Source organism: Pogoniulus pusillus, chromosome 25 (genome assembly GCF_015220805.1).
Source record: "Pogoniulus pusillus isolate bPogPus1 chromosome 25, bPogPus1.pri, whole genome shotgun sequence".
Taxonomy (NCBI): domain Eukaryota; kingdom Metazoa; phylum Chordata; class Aves; order Piciformes; family Lybiidae; genus Pogoniulus; species Pogoniulus pusillus.
Genome location: NC_087288.1, coordinates 17,095,161 through 17,113,056, shown reverse-complemented (window position 1 = coordinate 17,113,056; position 17,896 = coordinate 17,095,161). Strand labels below are relative to the sequence as shown.

The following is a 17,896-nucleotide window of genomic DNA, read 5'->3' as shown; positions in this document are numbered from 1 at the left end:
AGGTTAACAGAGCTGGTTTTTTTCAGCTTGGAGAAGGGAAGATCTCTCTATCCTTCTGCTTGTATTTGCTTTCTTTGGGTTTCAGGTGAATGCTTTAGGATTACTTAGCTGAGCACAAGTTGTTTGCTCTTGACATTTTCTCATGGGACAAGACTTTATTGTCCTAGGCTAGGGCTGGGTGCTAGGTTGGACTGGATGATCTTGGAGGTCTCTTCCAACCTGATTTATTCTATGATACTTCATAATAACATCTGGAGAACTCACACAGTATCACAGCATCACCAAGGTTGGAAGAGACCTCACAGATCATCAAGTCCAACCCTTTACCACAGAGCTCAAGGCCAGACCATGGCACCAAGTGCCACGTCCAATCCTGCCTTGAACAGCTCCAGGGACGGCGACTCCACCACCTCCCCGGGCAGCCCATTCCAGTGTCCAATGACTCTCTCAGTGAAGAACTTTCTCCTCACCTCCAGCCTAAAATTGATAATTCTATGAAGGCTCCAAGAAAGCCTTATTGTGGCCTTTTGGTACTTAAAGCAGGCCAATAAAAAAAAAGATGGGAAGACTCTTTTTAGCAGGGGCTGTTGCAACAGGACAAGAGTTAATGGTTTTAAACTAAGAGAGGGGTGATTATGACAGATGTATGGCAGACATTTTCCACAACGTGAGTGATGAAACACTGGCACTGATGGGGTGCCCAGAGAGGTGGTAGAAGCAGCAGAGGTAAGATTTGATGGGGCTCTGAGCAACCTGATGTACTTGAGGATGTTCAGTCTGGAGAAGAGGAGGCTCCCAGGTGACCTTCTTGTGGCCTTCTGAAGGGGGCCTAAAAAAGCTGGGGAGGGACTTTTCAGGCTCTCAGGGATTAACAGGACTGGGGGGAATGGAGCAAAGCTGGAGATGGGTAGGTTGAGGCTGGAGGTGAAGAGGGAGTTGCTGAGCATGAGAGTGGTGAGAGGCTGGACTGGGTTGCCCAGGGAGGTGGTTGAGGCCCCATGGCTGGAGGTGTTTAAGGCCAGGCTGGCTGAGGCTGTGGGCAGCCTGCTCTAGGGTAGGGTGTCCCTGTGCATGGCAGGGGGGTTTGGAACTGGCTGATCCTTGTGGTCCCTTCCAACCCTGACTGATTCTATGATTCTATGTCCCTGCTCACTGCAAGGAGGGTGGACTAGATGACTTTTAAGGGTCCCTTACAACTTAAACCTCTGTATGATTCTAAGTAGAGCCTTTGCTTTGCCACTGCTGCAGAGCAGGTGGTCATTTTATGTGGCTGTAAATAGCTTTCTCTAAAGCTTCTTTATCCACAGCTTGCTTTCTAGAACCACCTTGTAAACCACCCTCTTGTTCATCTCTTTCATCTAGCCTCATGTTGATAACAAAGATATAGACGATGAGTTCAAGACTCTGTTTCAAAAGCTCTCTGGAGAGGTAAGTGGATTAAAGCAAAAGAAAAAGGCTAAGACCTCTCTGTTAGGATTATGCAAATACTTGGCTTGCTGATTCTTTTTGCTGCCTGGTCTTCAAAAGGCCAGCTCTCCCCTTTTATTAACTCCCAGCTTCACTTCAGTTTATCTTACAACAGAGCAATTTTTCAGAATTGTTCTTCTTATGAGTGCAAAATGTGATTTGTTCCCTTGGGAATGCAGGGCATGGAATAACTTTGAATATAGAGGAGATGGGAATGAGAACTGCAGAAGTATTGTCCCACAGTGAAATAAATCATCTGTTGGGTTAGTGTATAATTCCAACAATTGCTTCATTGGCCAGTTCCTTCCCTTTTGTTGTGAGCCCCCAGGAACTGGAAGACCATTGGTTGAACTTTCTAGTTAGTGTATTTGACAAACCTCAGTACCTACAAAGCCCTGCTGTGCTAGCCTGTGGTTGTCACCTCAGATTTTCTCTTAGTGAACAGGTGGTCACTGGCATTGAACAGGGAAAATGTCTTGTTAGTTAAAAAGACCTTTTAGAGAGGGCAATTTTAGTAGTTCTTGGTTGCAGTTCCTGTAAGCCTGGAAAATCTCAAATGGTCTCCTAGTCCTCCTCAGGAGAGAAAGAAGATAATCACTCAATTCAGTCAAATCTGGGTCATGTCACCATGGCACCTAACAAACAATTTATTTCCTATTTGAAGAGCTAAGATCACAGTATCACAGTATTATTAGGGTTGGAAGAGACCTCACAGATCATCAAGTCCAACCCTTTACCACAGAGCTCAAGGCTAGACCATGGCACCAAGTGCCACGTCCAGTCCTGCCTTGAACAGCTCCAGGGACGGCGACTCCACCACCTCCCCGGGCAGCCCATTCCAGTGTCCAATGACTCTCTCAGGGAAGAATTTTCTCCTCACCTCCAGCCTAAATCTCCCCTGGTGCAGCCTGAGGCTGTGTCCTCTTGTTCTGGTGCTGGCCACCTGAGAGAAGAGAGCAACCTCCCCCTGGCCACAACCTCCCCTCAGGTAGTTGCAGACAGCAATAAGGTCTGCCCTGAGCCTCCTCTTCTCCAGGCTAACCAATCCCAGCTCCCTCAGCCTCTCCTCGTAGGGCTGTGCTCAAGGCCTCTCCCCAGCCTCGTTGCCCTTCTCTGGACACACTCAAGCATCTCAATGTCCCTCCTAAACTGGGGGGCCCAGAACTGAACACAGCACTCAAGGTGTGGTCTAAGCAGTGCAGAGTACAGGGGCAGAATGACCTCCCTGCTCCTGCTGACCACACCATTCCTGATGCAGGCCAGGATGCCACTGGCTCTCTTGGCCACCTGGGCACACTGCTGGCTCATGTTCAGGTGGGTATCAATCAGCACCCCCAGATCCCTCTCTGTCTGGCTGCTCTCCAGCCACTCTGACCCCAGCCTGTATCTCTGCATGGGGTTGCTGTGGCCAAAGTGCAGCACCCTGCACTTGGAGCTATTGAACACCATCCCCTTGGACTCTGCCCATCTGTCCAGGTGCTCAAGGTCCCACTGCAGAGCCCTTCTGCCCTCCAACCCAGTCACATCTGCCCCCAGCTTAGTGTCACCTGCAAACTTGCTGATGACTGACTCCCCATGCCCAAAGATACATGGTTTCTGAAGATCTCCATGCCTCTGAATGTGTTACTTGGTTTTATGGGCACAGTGGTTTTAGGCTGGCAGTTAGACTAGATGGTCTTAGAAGTCTTTTCTAACCAAAACACTTCAGTGATTCTATGTTTGGCAGCAAAAGAGTATATCAAATTCTGTATTTACACCTAAAGTATGTTTTGTTTTCTGCCCAGGATGGTGAAGTGACTGCAATTAATCTTCAAGCTATCCTAAATCGAGTTCTGGCAAAGAGTAAGTAACTCCATGAAGTTCCCATTGAATGTGGCCAACAGGCACTGGCTGAAATGGTGAGACATAAAGTTGCTGTTTGGTCAGAGTGAAAGCCTCTGCCTGAGCCCATCAACACACAAAGTCCATGCTAAAAAAACCCACCTCTGCCTTCCCCCAGTTGAGTTTCTCCTGACTTGTTGAGTCTCTGCTGTAGGGGTGGGGAAAAAGTACCAGCTGGCACTCCATTTCCAAGCACTGCCAGCTGGTGTCCCACAGAGGCACCCTACTGCCTGTACCTTCTTGGGAGAACCATCATAGGATGATATTAATATGCTGCTTCTGTGGACAGAGGTTTACTGCTTCCAAACCCAACAGTGTTCCCAGCTCCTATGCTGACAAAGCTGAAGGGAAAAATTAGTAGAGGCTGTGGCAGAGCATTTACTTCTTGTGGTAGACCTCACAGGCCCAAAATAGGCTTATCCATGCCCTGCCTTGCCTAGGCATGTTTTCTGCTCCACCAGAGAGGCAAGCGAGGGAGATGGGACACAAAAGAACCTGATGCCACTGAGTCTGGCCTGCCCAGGGTCCTGTGGTGTAAGGCACACACACTTAGCTTGTGCCTGCCTAGTGCAGGACCTGTGCTCTTCCCAAATTAGGGATAAGTGAACCTGTGGCTTAGCCTAACATGGTAAGGTTTGGCTAACTGCCATCCTGATTGGTTATTCTGTGTCCAAAGGGCAATTAATCTCAGCCCACATTGATAAAAGGAGATGTGCAGGTGAACAACCTGCTTCTGCTTCCCTGCTTTGCTTCCCTCCTCTTTGCCTGCTCTCTCTGCTGTGCCCAGCCCTGCTGCTATTGCACACTGCCTTATTGCTGCCTGCTAAACTCCACTGCTGCCAGTTACCAGGAGCAGACCCTGGATGCCTGCAGGCAATCAGCCTGTGTGGCCAGTGTGACACCGTGCTGAGACTGCACCACATCTGCCTCTGCACCTGAAGGTGCTGCCTAGAACCCCTGGACATATATTGAGCAGACAAGGTCAGAGACTGTCTGTGTCCTGTCCTCAGAAGCTGGGAAGATTCAAGCCTCAATGTCCAACAAGACAGAGTCCCCTGAAAGCATTTAGGCACTGTCTGGACTGTGACTAAGCCCCCATGAGTGGGTAATACTAATCTGTGTGTAAATGCTTCAATGCCTCTTTGTAATTCTCCATTGCCTTCTGCCATAGAGCAGAAAGAGCTCCTTGAGCCCAGCTACTGGGCATGTGGCATAGTGACCACAAGCAGCATCTGACTGCAGGAACCTTCTCTGCCAGCTCAATGAATGTTTCTATATTTTGCTGGTTATTGCTAGGTCTAGATATTATCCACAGAATGTTTCCATGACTGTGTAAGAACCAAAATATGATTAAACTGAGTGGTCAGGGGTGGGGAGAGTTCTGAATAGCAACATTAACACACAATATTCATTTTGGAAAATATCATCTCCCATCAATTCATTTCTCCTCCCTAACATGACTTTGCTAAGAAGGTGTGAAGGATTATGCAAATAATCTGCATTAATTTTGATATCCAGGTGGGGATTGTTAATAACTATGAAAACTGTTCATTAACATTAAATCTTGCCAGAAAGCTTATTCACAAGGTTCAAAATGCACAGTTCAGAAATTTATACACACAGGGAACAGGCAAAACTACAGCACTTATTTCTTAAAGTGGCAAATGCAAACATCATGCTGGAAGAGAAAGTTCTTGTGGTTAATTACACCAGTTATCCACCAGATGGTCACAGGAAGTCCTTTCTGCTTAAGGCAGAAGGCAATTAGTAAATTACAAGAGGCTTTAAGTAGTTACTCATGAAATATTATCAGACAGCACCCAAAGCACGTGGAGGGGTTGGTGTCAGTGGTCTCAAGGCCGTTAGAGGCTTTGGAGTTTCCCAGGCTCTTTTCTCAGGAAGCTGGGAGTCTATGGCATAGTCTCTGACCTGGTTCCTCTTGATTCCTGATTCAGCAGAGTCCTTGCAGAGGGGCAGGCAGGATGCCATGCAATGTGCAGTCTTGTCACAATGTCATGCTGGCCATGCAGGCTGATTGTGTGCAGGCATTTAGAGCCTGTTCCTGGTAAACTCAAGGCAGTGGAGTCTTCAGGCAGTTCATGATGCAACAAGGCAGCAGCAGCAGCACCCAGTGCTACCTGCTCATCCCTTTTTATCAATACAGCCTGAGAATAATCTTTGGACATAGATTAGCCAATCAGAATAGCACTTTGTCAAGCTTAATCATATTAGGTGAAGCCAGAGCTTTCCTTTTCCTTTCCTGTGGTTGCTTTCCCCAGCACAGAAGGAGGGGGAGCAGGGAAGCATGTCTGGGCAAGCCAGAGTCCTTAGACTCAGTGGCTCCAGGTTCTTTGTCCTCTTTCCCACAGTTACTTCTGCCCACAGCAGAAAGGCAGGAGAGCAGAAAAACATGCCTGGACAAACCAGGACGTGGATAAGCCCATTTTTAGCCTATCAGACCTACCATGACAGAAGGTTTTAAGGTGGCTGATGTTTCCAAGGTTGTCTGAAGAAAAATATTTGCCTAAGAGTGTTTCTGACTTTCATTTTCACTTCCTTTTTTTTTTGCAGGAAAGGATATTAAAAGTGATGGGTTCAACATTAACACTTGCAGGGAGATGATCAGCCTTTTTGATGTATCCTTTGAGTGCTATTTGATCACCTTTAAAGTTTATGGATGCCTTTGCAAACTTGCCTGACAAGATGGGATGAATTTACACTTCCATGTTACTGGAGGCATAAAACAGCTCTATCAGCTTCAGGGTGGCAGAAACCTGAACCTTTTTTACTACCAGCTGCTTCTCTCACTTGCTCTACATAGAATCATAGAATCACAGAATCACAGAATTGTAGAATCATAGAATCAGTCAGGGTTGGAAGGGACCACAAGGATCATCTAGGTCTAAGCCCCCTGCCATGGGCAGGGACACCCTACCCTAGATCAGGCTGGCTAGAGCTTCATCTAGCCTGGCCTTAAACACTTCCAGGGATGGGGCCTCAACCACCTCCCTGGGCAACCCATTCATTGCTTAAAATTGTATATAAATAGGAGGGAGAAGAATCAGGGACCATCTGCCTGGATGCACCTGTGCCCTTTCAGATGCATACACAGCATGCTTGGCAGGAGATAGGTTGTAAGCAAAACCTCAACTACCTTCCCTAAGTCAGATACTGCATAGAAAACACAGAGCTCAAAACAGCAGGGACAGGCTGGAAAACTTGTTTGGGGGGAAAGTCTACATGTATATGCTCTGCCTCCTCTTCTGCATAGCTTGTGTGTTGCACTGGAGCTAAGTTGTGCATAGCCAAGGGGAAAGAAGCGGCCAGCACATCTGCCCAGTACTGCTTTGGCATGCTGGGAAGGTCAAGAGATATGCTTCCAGGACTACATTAGTGTTGGTCTCATGGCATGGTCATGCTGAGATCAGTAGGGATGATCTGTGGATCTTGGGGATCACTGGCTGTTAAGAGAGGTGATGTCTTTGCCCTGCACTCCACAGTCTGCCAAACCCAATAGGGCAACACACTGAGTACAGCATCATGGAGGCTAGCTCCTTGTTTCTGCATAGTTCTGCAGGACCAGGGAGGTTATTCTGCCCCTGTATTCAGCACTGGTCAGGCCACACCTGGAGTCCTGTGTCCAGTTCTGGACTCCTCAATTCAAGAGAGATGTTGAAGTGCTGGAATGTGTCCAGAGAAGGGCAACAAGGGGGCTGGAGTACAGCCCTATGAGGAGAGGCTGAGGGAGCTGGGATTGTTCAGCCTGGAGAAGAGGAGGCTCAGGGCAGACCTCATTGCTCTTTACAACTACCTGAAAGGAGGCTGTATTCAGGTGGAGGTTGGTCTCTTCTGCAAGGCTCCCAGTGACAGAACAGGAGGACACAGCCTCAAACTGCACCAGGGCAGGTTTAGGCTGGATGTTAGGGAGAAATTCTTCATGGAAAGAGTGATTGGCATTGGAATAGGCTGCCTGGGGAGGCGGTGGAGGTGTTTAAGAGGAGGCTGGATGAGGCAGTTATTGCCATGGTTTGGTTAATTAGAAAGGTTAGGTGATAGGTTGGAGTCTTTGATCCTAGAGGTCTTTTCCAACCTGGTTAATTCTGTGATTCTGTGATTTTCCAAGTCTCTGAAGCACAGGGAGGGTATTGACTCTCACTGTTCCCTTGTGGTTCCTGCCTCTGGTTTCCAACACTTGTCTGCTGGGAGCCCAGCCTGTTGTTTTGGGTTATTTTTTTCCCCCTAAGGGCTCTAATCTGCTCTTAACTGTGCAAAACATGAGTGGGTCTAATTGTATTTGTATAGTTAGCAGCCCCATATATCATTCCTTGAGAGTGCAGATAGCCTAGAAATTCTCAGCATGTCTTTAGCTGAGCAAATGTAAAGCTGTGGGCATGCCTCTGTGACATGGAGATGCATTGCAGATGAGAACTAACATGGCATTCAGATGACTCTGCATTGGCTGATATGTTGTTATCAGAGCTGGTGGCTTTCCAGTTCTGTGGCAAATAGGGGAACTCTAATTTTCAAACCATACCTTGACACCCCCAGATCAATGGGACTGGCACCTTGGGACTTCGAGAATTCAGGGCACTTTGGATGAAGATTCAAAAGTATTTGGTAACAAAATATTTCTGACTGTCTCCTCTTCCTTCTTAGCTCTCAAATGCTGACTGAGACAGGGCTAAGCCACCACAGGCAGATATACTTGGAAGCTTTCCTTCTCATGGCTGGAGTTTGTTCCAGGCTTCAGAAGCATCTCTGATTTGAAGGGCACAAGCAGATCCTCTTTAACCTTGGCCCTGCTGTTCTCCATAGTTTTCAATGCTGCATGGAAAAGCAGATTAACCCTCTTTCATTGTTGGCAAAGACAGTGCTCTCTGCTGCCTGATGTGTTACAGCCCAGATGAACATATCTCTGCTGCTGCAGTATGTTTCATTGCCAGCTGATCACAGGCTCACAGGATGTTAGGGGTTGGAAGGGACCCAAGGAGATCATCCAGTCCAAGCCCCCTGCCAGAGCAGGACAATCCTATCTAACACAGATCACACAGGAACACATCCAGACAGGCCTGGAAAGGTTCCAGAGAAGGAGACTCCACAACCTCTCTGGGGAGCCTGTGCCAGTGCTCTGTGACCCTTACAATAAAGAAGTTCCCCCTTGTGTTGAGGCAGAACCTCTTTTGCTGCAACTTCCAGAGCAGAGCACCAGCAAATATAAGAAACACACAATTTTAGGACCTACAAAACCCAGGCTTGTATTTTTTTACATCTTAAGAGCTGAATTATTTTTTTCTGGCAGGAGGCTTAATATCTCCCAAAGTTTGCTCAGAATCAAGCAGCTCAAAGGAAGGACAAATTTGGACATGCTTGGTTTGACAGCAAATAAGGGGAACATGTTGCTGCCATAGCTGATGCTGGTCAGCATAGATCATCTGTGCTGGAGGTTCATGAAAATATGTTGGGTTCATCTCTGTCCTGGGGATGGTGTCAGCAGAGTGATCCCTGCAAACCAGTTCCAGTCTGGGCTGCTGGTCTGGGTGGCACCTAATTGTGGATAACAAACCTGCTGCCAGTAGGAAGCATCTGTCATCGTGTCTGAAATATTAAGCAAAATGGACTTTGTCTGTTGCAGTGGTTGCCAAATGATAGGATATTTTCCTCAATGGCCTGCCTGATGCCATGGAACATGAAGGCAGGCAGGCTGCCAGCTCGTGGGAACGTGCTTCCCAGTCTGTCTTGCTTGCCAGTAGCTACTTGAAACATTTTCCTTGGTCATTTCAAAGAATAGGAGCTTGGGCTGAAAGAAGCAGCTCCTGTCCCAGCTGTCAGAAGCATGAGGCAGTGCCCACGCAACAGGGAGGTGGTGTGGATGCAGCAGAGGTAGGCATGGTTGTCCTGGTGTAGTGCAGCCATAGAAGCAGGAAGGATAGCAGGGCACAGGGCACAGAGTGGAGCAGTAAATCAGGATTAAACCTTAGAGGAGCCCTGATTGTTTCAGGCATGGTTGTCCTGGTGTAGTCCAGCCATAGTAGCAGGAAGGGTAGGAGGGCACAGGCCACAGAGTGGAACAGTAAATCAGGATTAAACCTTAGAGGAGCCCTGATTGTTTCAGGCATGGTTGTCCTGGTGTAGTCCAGCCATAGAAGCAGGAAGGATAGCAGGGCACAGGCCATAGAGTGGAGCAGTAAACCAAGGTTAAACCTTAGAGGAGCCCTGATTGTTTCATTCTGTGTTACCATGTCTTCACTCCTGCTGTTGCCAATCTATGAAAGCCAAAGCTCTCCTACCTGTGCTCACAGGTTTAGATTGGGTGTTATGAACAATTCCTTTTCTGAAAGAGTGGTCAGGCATTGGAGCAGGGAGATGGTGGAGTCACTGTCCCTGGAGATGTTCCAGAAGCCTATGGCACTTCAGCACATGGTTTAATGACCACAGAGATCTTAGGCTGACAGTTGGACTCAATGACCTTAGAGGCCTTTTCCAAAGAAAACAGCTGTATGGTGCTGTGGATGCTTCCTGGGCACACGCTGAGGAGTCATCTCCACACTTGCTTGCTCCCCTTGGCTCCAGGCACTCTATAAGAACATGGACAGGGACTACTCTGGTACCATCGACTCCCCTGAGATGCGAAACGCCCTCAGAGAGGCAGGTGAGTGTGCTGCTGTGGGACACCCTCAGATCACCAACACTGGAAGAACAGTGGAGCTTTCTGATGGCTTTTCTTCCCTCCTGTCTCCTAGAGCACAGTGTTGACAGTGACATTCTCCCTTCCTGGCAGTCACATAGCACTATGTCCTTTTGCTGTGATATACATCAAAATCCATCTTCTGTTCTGGAGCATGAACCACTGATCTTTTTGCCCATGCTGTGACCTTTGCTTATTCCTTTGATTGTTAGTTGCTCTATTTTATAGCCTCGTTGCCTTCTAATTTAATAGCTCTTTTCCAGAGCTATGTCCAAATCCTCCTCCCACTACTTTCTCTACACTAGAGAAGGTATGAACCTAATGAAGGTGTGCCCCAATGATATCCTCTCTGATGTGTGCTGTTCACTTCTGGGGCTGTGCTTTGCAACTCAGAGGCATGTAGAGGAGCACTTGTCTTGTGCTTAGTGGAGTTTATGTGAATGATCCAGAGACAGAAATAGCACCAAGATGGGCCTGAACAGAGCCCAATGTGTTACACAAGCAGTTGGCTTTGCTGCAATCATGGCTATTCAGCTTCAGTGCCAAGACTCTCCAATTAGGGGTTTATCTGGGGAACACAGGACTGGTCATGCTGTGAAACAATGTGAAATATGCAGTCTGACAGAACACTGTGAGAGAACTTTATGCTTCTCTTCACCCAACACAATAGGTTTTGGAAAGGACCCACAGCAGAGGTGGGTAACGGAGTCCAACAGGAAAGAACAGTCCTCAGCCCTTCACCCAGGTCTGCCTGCAGCCTCAGCAGCCCATGGATAGGTCACATCAAGGACAGCATGTTTATCTTCTGTGTCAGTGATTTGTGTGCTTCCCTTCTCTTCAGGTTTCATGCTCAACGACCAGGTGCAACACAGCATTGTCACCCGCTACGCCTGCAGCAAGCTGACCATCGATTTCGATGGCTTTGTGGCCTGCATGATCCGCCTGGAGACCCTCTTCAGTAAGTGTCTCTGTTCATCAGCCAAGAGGAATCCCCCAAAACTGAGATTTCATTGAGTGTTTGGTATCCTTCTGGAATGGGCTGCCCGGGGAGGTGGTGGAGTCGCCGTCCCTGGAGCTGTTCAAGGCAGGACTGGACGTGGCACTTGGTGCCATGGTCTGGCCTTGAGCTCTGTGGTAAAGGGTTGGACTTGATGATCTGTGAGGTCTCTTCCAACCTTGGTGATGCTGTGATACTGTGATACTGTCTTGGGTTCAAATGCAGGTTCCCAGAGACTCTAATAAATTTAATAGACCCAATGACTATTTATAGAATTTATAGAGTGCCCTCCCCTCTGCCCCCTCCTTTCCCAAAAAAGGTAGGGATTAGATATAGGGAGAGAGAGATAAGCACACCCCAATAAATCAATCTCACTCGATTTGGAAGTTAAAAAGGGAAAGTTTAACAATAACTTAGAAAAGGATATTGGAGGTAGGGGAGTTTACAAAGGCTAAGGAAGGGAAAACAGCAAAATACAAACAGGGATGGATACAACCCGAGCAAGGTGATGGTGTCTCTGCCTTGTGGCTGCCACGGGGTGTGCTGGTATGCAGTGTGAGTGTGTGTGCCAAGAGGGAGAGAAGGAAAAGAGAGCAAGAGACAGGCAGCTCCTGTCACTTTTATACCACAGGAAGTGGGGGGAGTGGGCTAACCATCACCTGGAGTGTGGCCCACCCCTGGGGAGAGGCCAAGACCCCTAGGGTCAGGTTCAGGGTCACTCCCCCAGGAGTGTTAACCCTATACAGATACTTCAACTGTGAGCATAACAAATCGCATGTAAATGTGAGTGAGCGAGCCAGCAGAATGGTGTCTGCTGGAGAAAGCAGCAGGGAAACATCACAAGCCTTTCTGTCTGAATGACCACAGAGGATGTGGGACATGTTTTCATAGCCTACCATGATCTTTTACTTTACAGTTACCTGCATTTTATGGTCAGTGCTCTGGCCCTCTAGTTGTCCCAGCTCTGTGAATGGTGCCATTTATCACTTACAATCCTTACACAGAGCTGATTTACAGGTTTGTCCCCAGATCATACCAGATGCTACCACATCAGATTTATGGCTGTCCTGCTGCCAACTCTCAGTTTGCTGCCATAGATCTGACTATTCCACCCCACGAGGCAGCTCAGAAATTGCTTGTAGGAGGAAAGAAGAACAGCTGTAATATTATCTCACAGAACCAGTCTAAATTTCCAGTAGATGATGGCAAGAAGCCAGACTTCTATATTTTGTCAGACAGTGTCTCTACATGCCAAACTGTGGTTTCTATCCAATTTTTAACCCCTTCTCTTTTACTTTTCAGAAGTGTTCCATCTCCTAGACAAAGACAAGAGTGGAGTCGTCCAGCTCACTCTGGCTGAGGTGGGGCTCACGTTGTAAAAGCATCTGGTTAAGCTACAGAAATGAAAAACACTAAGATGCATTGATTTAAACTTTATCACAAGCAGTGAACTGTAGAGTGCTGCAAAAGGCAAACCTCTTGGTGTGGACAGTTTCTCAGAATCATAGAATCAGGCAGGGCTGGAAGGGACCACAAGGATCAGCCAGGTCCAACCCTCCTGCCATGCCCAGGGACACCCTACCCTAGAGCAGGCTGCCCACAGCCTCAGCCAGCCTGGCCTGAAACACCTCCAGCCACAGGGCCTCAACCACCTCCCTGGGCAACCCATTCCAGCCTCTCACCACTCTCCTGCTCAGCAACTTCCTCCTCACCTCCAGCCTCAACCTACCCATCTCCAGCTGTGCTCCATTCACCCCAGTCCTGTCACTCCCTGACAGCCTCAGAAGTCCCTCCCCAGCTTTTTTGTAGCCCCCTTCAGATCCTGGAAGGCCACAAGAAGGTCACCTGGGAGCCTCCTCTTCTGCAGCCTGCACAGCCCCAACTCTTTCAGTCTGTGCTCACAGCAGAGCTGCTGCAGCCCTCTGAGCATCCCAGTGGCCCTTCTCTGGACACGCTCCAGCATCTCCACATCCTTCTTGTAATGGGGGCTCCAGAGCTGGATGCAGTACTCCAGCTGGGGTCTCAGCAGAGCAGAGTAGAGGGGGAGAATCCCCTCCCTGGCCCTGCTGGCCACACTTCAGCTCAGAAGGTTCACCTTAATTAGCAGAACCAAAGTTTCCCCTTATAGGAGCAAAAAAGCAAAGATACTTTCAAACCCCCTAAGGCTGCTTGAGAAGATGCTTATGCAATGTGTTTCAGTGTCTACTTTTAGAGGGCAGTGGTCAATTCACTAGAAAATACACAGCAGGAAGCTTCTCTTGTCTGGCAGGGAATGTACTGATCCACCTGCCAGAATTAGAAGAGACCTTTTAAGATGTCAGGTCTTGGGTTTTTTTTTCCCCCTGCATTGTTTTTAATGCAAATTTCTCCTGCTGAAGCTGTAATAAAAGCAATCAACTTGAGTTTTTCCTTTGCAGAACACAAATACATCTCAATAAACAACTGGAAGGGGCCCCAAGAGGTCCATCCAATTAGTCCTCTCAGCTGAAGCGGGTCTTGAAGGGAGGAGGATTGCTAGGAAGCCCTGTGACCCTCAGCCACAGTTAGTTAAATCTGACTGAAATTGTACATTGCATACCCTGACTGTGGAATTTTTCAGAGGCCACAGAGCTACCCTGACCCTGGAATTTTTCAGAGGCCACACAGCTAACCCTGGAGAAGTGGTCTTCTCTTGGAAGAAACCCCATTTGCAATGCCCAAAGCTGATCCTGACAATAAAATTCCCAACGTTTCAGAGCAGATGGATCCAAGCTAGGAGCAGGTATTGATGTGTTGAAGGGTAGGAGAGCCCTGCAGAGGGACCTGGCCAGGCTGGATGGGTAGGCAGAGGCCAATGGGATGAGATTGAACAAGGCCAAGTGCAGGGTTCTGCACTTTGGCCACAACAACCCCAAGCAGCACTACAGGCTGGGGACAGAGTGGCTGAGAGCAGCCAGGAGGAAAGGGGCCTGGGGGTGCTGGTAGAGAGTAGCTGAAGATGAGCCAGCAGTGTGCCCAGGTGGCCAAGAGAGCCAATGGCAATCCTGGCCAGGTTCAGGAACAGTGTGGCCAGCAGGACAAGGGAGGTTATTCTGCCCCTGTACTCAGCACTGGTCAGGCCACACCTTGAGTGCTGTGTCCAGTTCTGGGACCTTCAATTCAAGAGAGATGTTGAGGTGCTGGAAGGTGTCCAGAGAAGGGCAATAAAGCTGGTGAGGGGCCTGGAGCACAAATCCTATGAGGAGAGGCTGAGGGAGCTGGGGGTGTGCAGCCTGGAGAAGAGGAGGCTCAGGGCAGAGCTCATTGCTGTCTACAACAACCTGAAGGGAGGCTGTAGCCAGGTGGGGTTGGTCTCTTCTGCCAGGCAACCAGCAGCAGAACAAGGGGACACAGTCTCAAGTTGTGCCAGGGTAGGTCTAGGCTGGATGTTAGGAGGAAGTTGTTGTCAGAGAGAGTGATTGGCATTGGAATGGGCTGCCCAGGGAGGTGGTGGAGTCACCATCCCTGGAGGTGTTGAAGCCAAGCCTGGCTGAGGCACTTAGTGCCATGGTGTGGTTGACTGGCTAGGGCTGGGTGCTAGGTTGGCCTGGATGATCTTGGAGGTCTCTTCCAACCTGGTTGATTCTATGATTCTACATGTACAACAGATTAAAACTCAGGTTCAGCCTTTCCCAGCTTTATCTCCCAGAGCCACTGTGATGGTTTGGGTGTTCCCTGCCCCTCCCACACTTTAGAAATCACCCAGACTAGACCCAGCAGCTCTGGAAATTGAATGAAGCTTATATTTACAGCTTAGCACAATATACAAGCAGATATTTACAATAGATACAGTTAAAGACAGACATATACATGGTAAAAAGTAATACAGAAACACAGCAGCCCTCCCAGAAACCTGAGTCCCCAGGAGGGGCTCTCAACCACTTTTCCATCTTCTCCCACCCCTCTCTACCTTACCCTAGATGCTGCCTTGTGCCCCAGGAGGAATGGAGGGTCAGCCAGGGGGGTTAGGAAGCAGGTGGATTAATCAGAGAGACAGCAGGTTAGGTTATAGAGAGAAAATGCAGCCCACAGCCCAAAGACTGACTCCCTTATCTATGTTTGTATTCTTGCTCTTATACATCTCAGCAAGCCTATGAGTGCAGTAGCCACCACCACTGTTTCCTTCTCACAGCCTGTAATCTAGTTCTTCTCACCAAAACATTCTAGCTAGCTTCAAACTAGCACAGCCATGGTATAGTGTCCTGTTAGCATCCTGTGGACCTTTCAGATGACCTGACTTCTTGTTCTGTTCCTTCCTCAGTGGCTGTGCTGCACACTGGTATGAACCACGCTCGATGAGCTCAGCAGAGACCAGCGAGGCTCCTCTGAACCTGGAACCACTTGCTTGGCTCCTCCTTGTTAAGAAAAAGGGAGAGAGCAATTTAGTCCTACTACTGGCAAGTCATTGTAACCCCACTAAAACTGAAAGGACCTCCTAAAAATATAGGAGATAATTTATAAGATAAATGCACTTTTCAGTTAAAAAAGATATAAATAAACAATCAAAGCCAAATTCAACCTCTGCTCCTTTTCTTGCCCAGAGAGTGTTTTCTGTGCCAGGCTGAAAAGTCAAATCTGGACTTAACACAGATGAGCCTTAGTTGCTTTGCTTTGAGTTTTGATGGTGTGTTAAATTCCAGCAGTGTTCAAAGTCCTGGAAGGGATCTCCATCCCCTGCAACATCCAGCATATGTTTCAGAGATAGAAACCCATGCTCAGAGCACAGGTGTGGCCATTTGAGCTGGATTTCTATCTCAGACATAAAAAACTGGGAACAGAGAAACTTTGAAGCAGGAGAGTATTGGAGTCTCTGTGTGGAGAGGTGAGCATTGCAGGGGTAGGCCATATAATGGCAACAGTGGATAAGTTAATATCATTTCATTGGAGCATCAAAAGCTTTATGCCTGGAAGCACAGCTTGTATCTGCCCCTTGCTGCTTCTGATGCTTCTGCTGTGCCTGCTGCTATCTTTGTGCCCAGGTGGCCAAGAGAGCCAATGGCATCCTGGCCTGCATCAGGAACAGTGTGGCCAGCAGGACAAGGGAGGTTATTCTGCCCCTGTACTCAGCACTGCTCAGGCCACACCATGAGTATTGTGTCCAGTTCTGGGCTCCTCAATTCAAGAGAGATGTTGAGGTGCTGGAAGGTGTCCAGAGAAGGGCAACAAAGCTGTGAGGGGCCTGGAACACAAACCCTGTGAGGAGAGGCTGAGGTAGCTAGGAGTGTGCAGCCTGGAGAAGAGGAGGCTCAGGGCAGACCTCATTGCTGTCTGCAACTACCTGAAGGGAGGCTGTAGCCAGGTGGGGTTGGGCTCTTCTGCCAGGCAAGCAGCAACAGAACAAGGGGACACAGTCTCAAGTTGTGCCAGGGGAGGTCTAGGCTGGATGTTAGGAGGAAGTTGTTGTCAGAGAGAGTGATTGGCATTGGAATGGGCTGCCCAGGGAGGTGGTGGAGTCACTGTCCCTGGAGGTGTTGAAGCAAAGCCTGGCTGAGGCACTTAGTGCCATGGTCTGGTTGACTGGCTAGGGCTGGGTGCTAGGTTGGCCTGGATGATCTTGGAGGTCTCTTCCAGCCTGGTTGATTCTATGATTCTATGATCTTTCCCCCACTACTGTTTTGGCTGCTGCTTTGCTGCTTCGCCGCTGCTTGAGCCCGTCCCCATCCTCTTGAAGGTGATTATATTCTGTAGTAGTTTCTTCTCCTTACACTGTTATATTCAGTCTGAACTGTAAAAAAAAATACAGTGTCATTTTTTTCAGCTTTGAGTTGTAGTGAATTTACTCTACTGAGAGAGGGATCTGCTCTAACCCATCAGGGCAGGCAAAATTTGTGTTGCTGCTTTGGCTACATCTCTTCCCAGCCAATTGTCCACTTTGGCTGTGCCAAGGGTCTGTAGACACAGGAGGTGAGGAGCATGGAGGCAGATGATGAGCTGCTGAGAGCACCAGGGGATGGACACAGCCCTGAGGATGAATAAGGAATCAGGCAAACCTGATGGCATTCCTCCACAAGTGCTGTCTCAGTCTTTCAGGAAGAGGAGAGAGGATAGAAGGCAATAGGCAAGCTGCTGCAGCTATTTCTCCTATGAATGCTTGTCCATGCCTGGGCAATACACACCATGTATCTCAGTGCCCAAAGATGGAGGATGGACTTTTAGGAGGTGAGTGACTGGACCTGAGAAGCTCACAAAGACTGAGTATCTTCCAGTATCTGAAGGGGGCTACAGGAGGGCTGGGGAGGGTCTATTGACAAGGTCTTGTAATGCCAGGATAAGGAGGAATGGGTTTAAACAGGCAGAGGGAAAATTGAAAGTGGATGTTAGGAAGAAGTTCTTTGCAGTGAGGGTGGTGAGACACTGGCACAGGTTGCCCAGGGAGGTTGTGGAGCGTGGAAGCACAGAGTGTGATCTTTCCTGTGCTCCACAGCCTCCTTGGAGGTGTTCAAGGCCAGGTTGGATGAGACCTTGAGCAAACTGTTTTAGTGAGAGGTGTCACTGCCTATGGCAGGGGGGTTGGAACTGGCTGAGCTTTGAGCTTCCCTTCCAATCTGAACCATTCTATTCTTCTGTGATTATAAGTTTGACTTGGTGATCCTGAGGGTCTTCTCCAACCTGGATGTGTCTGTGACTAGCACTGGAGGTAGGAACATAAGATGCATGTGTAGAAGTCTGGGAGCATGAATGTGTGAGGAATAGCATCTGAAAGGGACCTACAGGAAGGCTGGGGAGGGACTATTGACAAGGGCTTGTAATGACAGGACGAGGGGGAATGGGTTTGAACTGGCAGAGGGGAGATTTAGACTGGATGTTAGGAGGAAGTTCTTTGCAGTGAGAGTGGTGAGACACTGGCA

General features: G+C 48.5%; 1 protein-coding gene across 1 annotated transcript in view; it reads left to right on the top strand.

The window, feature by feature from the left end:
• Window positions 1–15,550, top strand: part of CAPN8 (calpain 8) — a 53,166-nt gene extending 37,616 nt beyond the window's left edge. The window contains exons 14-21 of the mRNA XM_064164568.1: window positions 1,363–1,428; window positions 3,252–3,309; window positions 5,920–5,984; window positions 7,897–7,965; window positions 9,919–9,997; window positions 10,875–10,991; window positions 12,333–12,391; window positions 15,310–15,550. Coding sequence (XP_064020638.1) covers window positions 1,363–1,428; window positions 3,252–3,309; window positions 5,920–5,984; window positions 7,897–7,965; window positions 9,919–9,997; window positions 10,875–10,991; window positions 12,333–12,391; window positions 15,310–15,333 — 537 coding nt within the window. The 3' untranslated portion in view covers window positions 15,334–15,550. The remainder of the gene's footprint in view (window positions 1–1,362; window positions 1,429–3,251; window positions 3,310–5,919; window positions 5,985–7,896; window positions 7,966–9,918; window positions 9,998–10,874; window positions 10,992–12,332; window positions 12,392–15,309) is intronic.
• The last annotated feature ends 2,346 nt before the right edge of the window (window positions 15,551–17,896 follow it).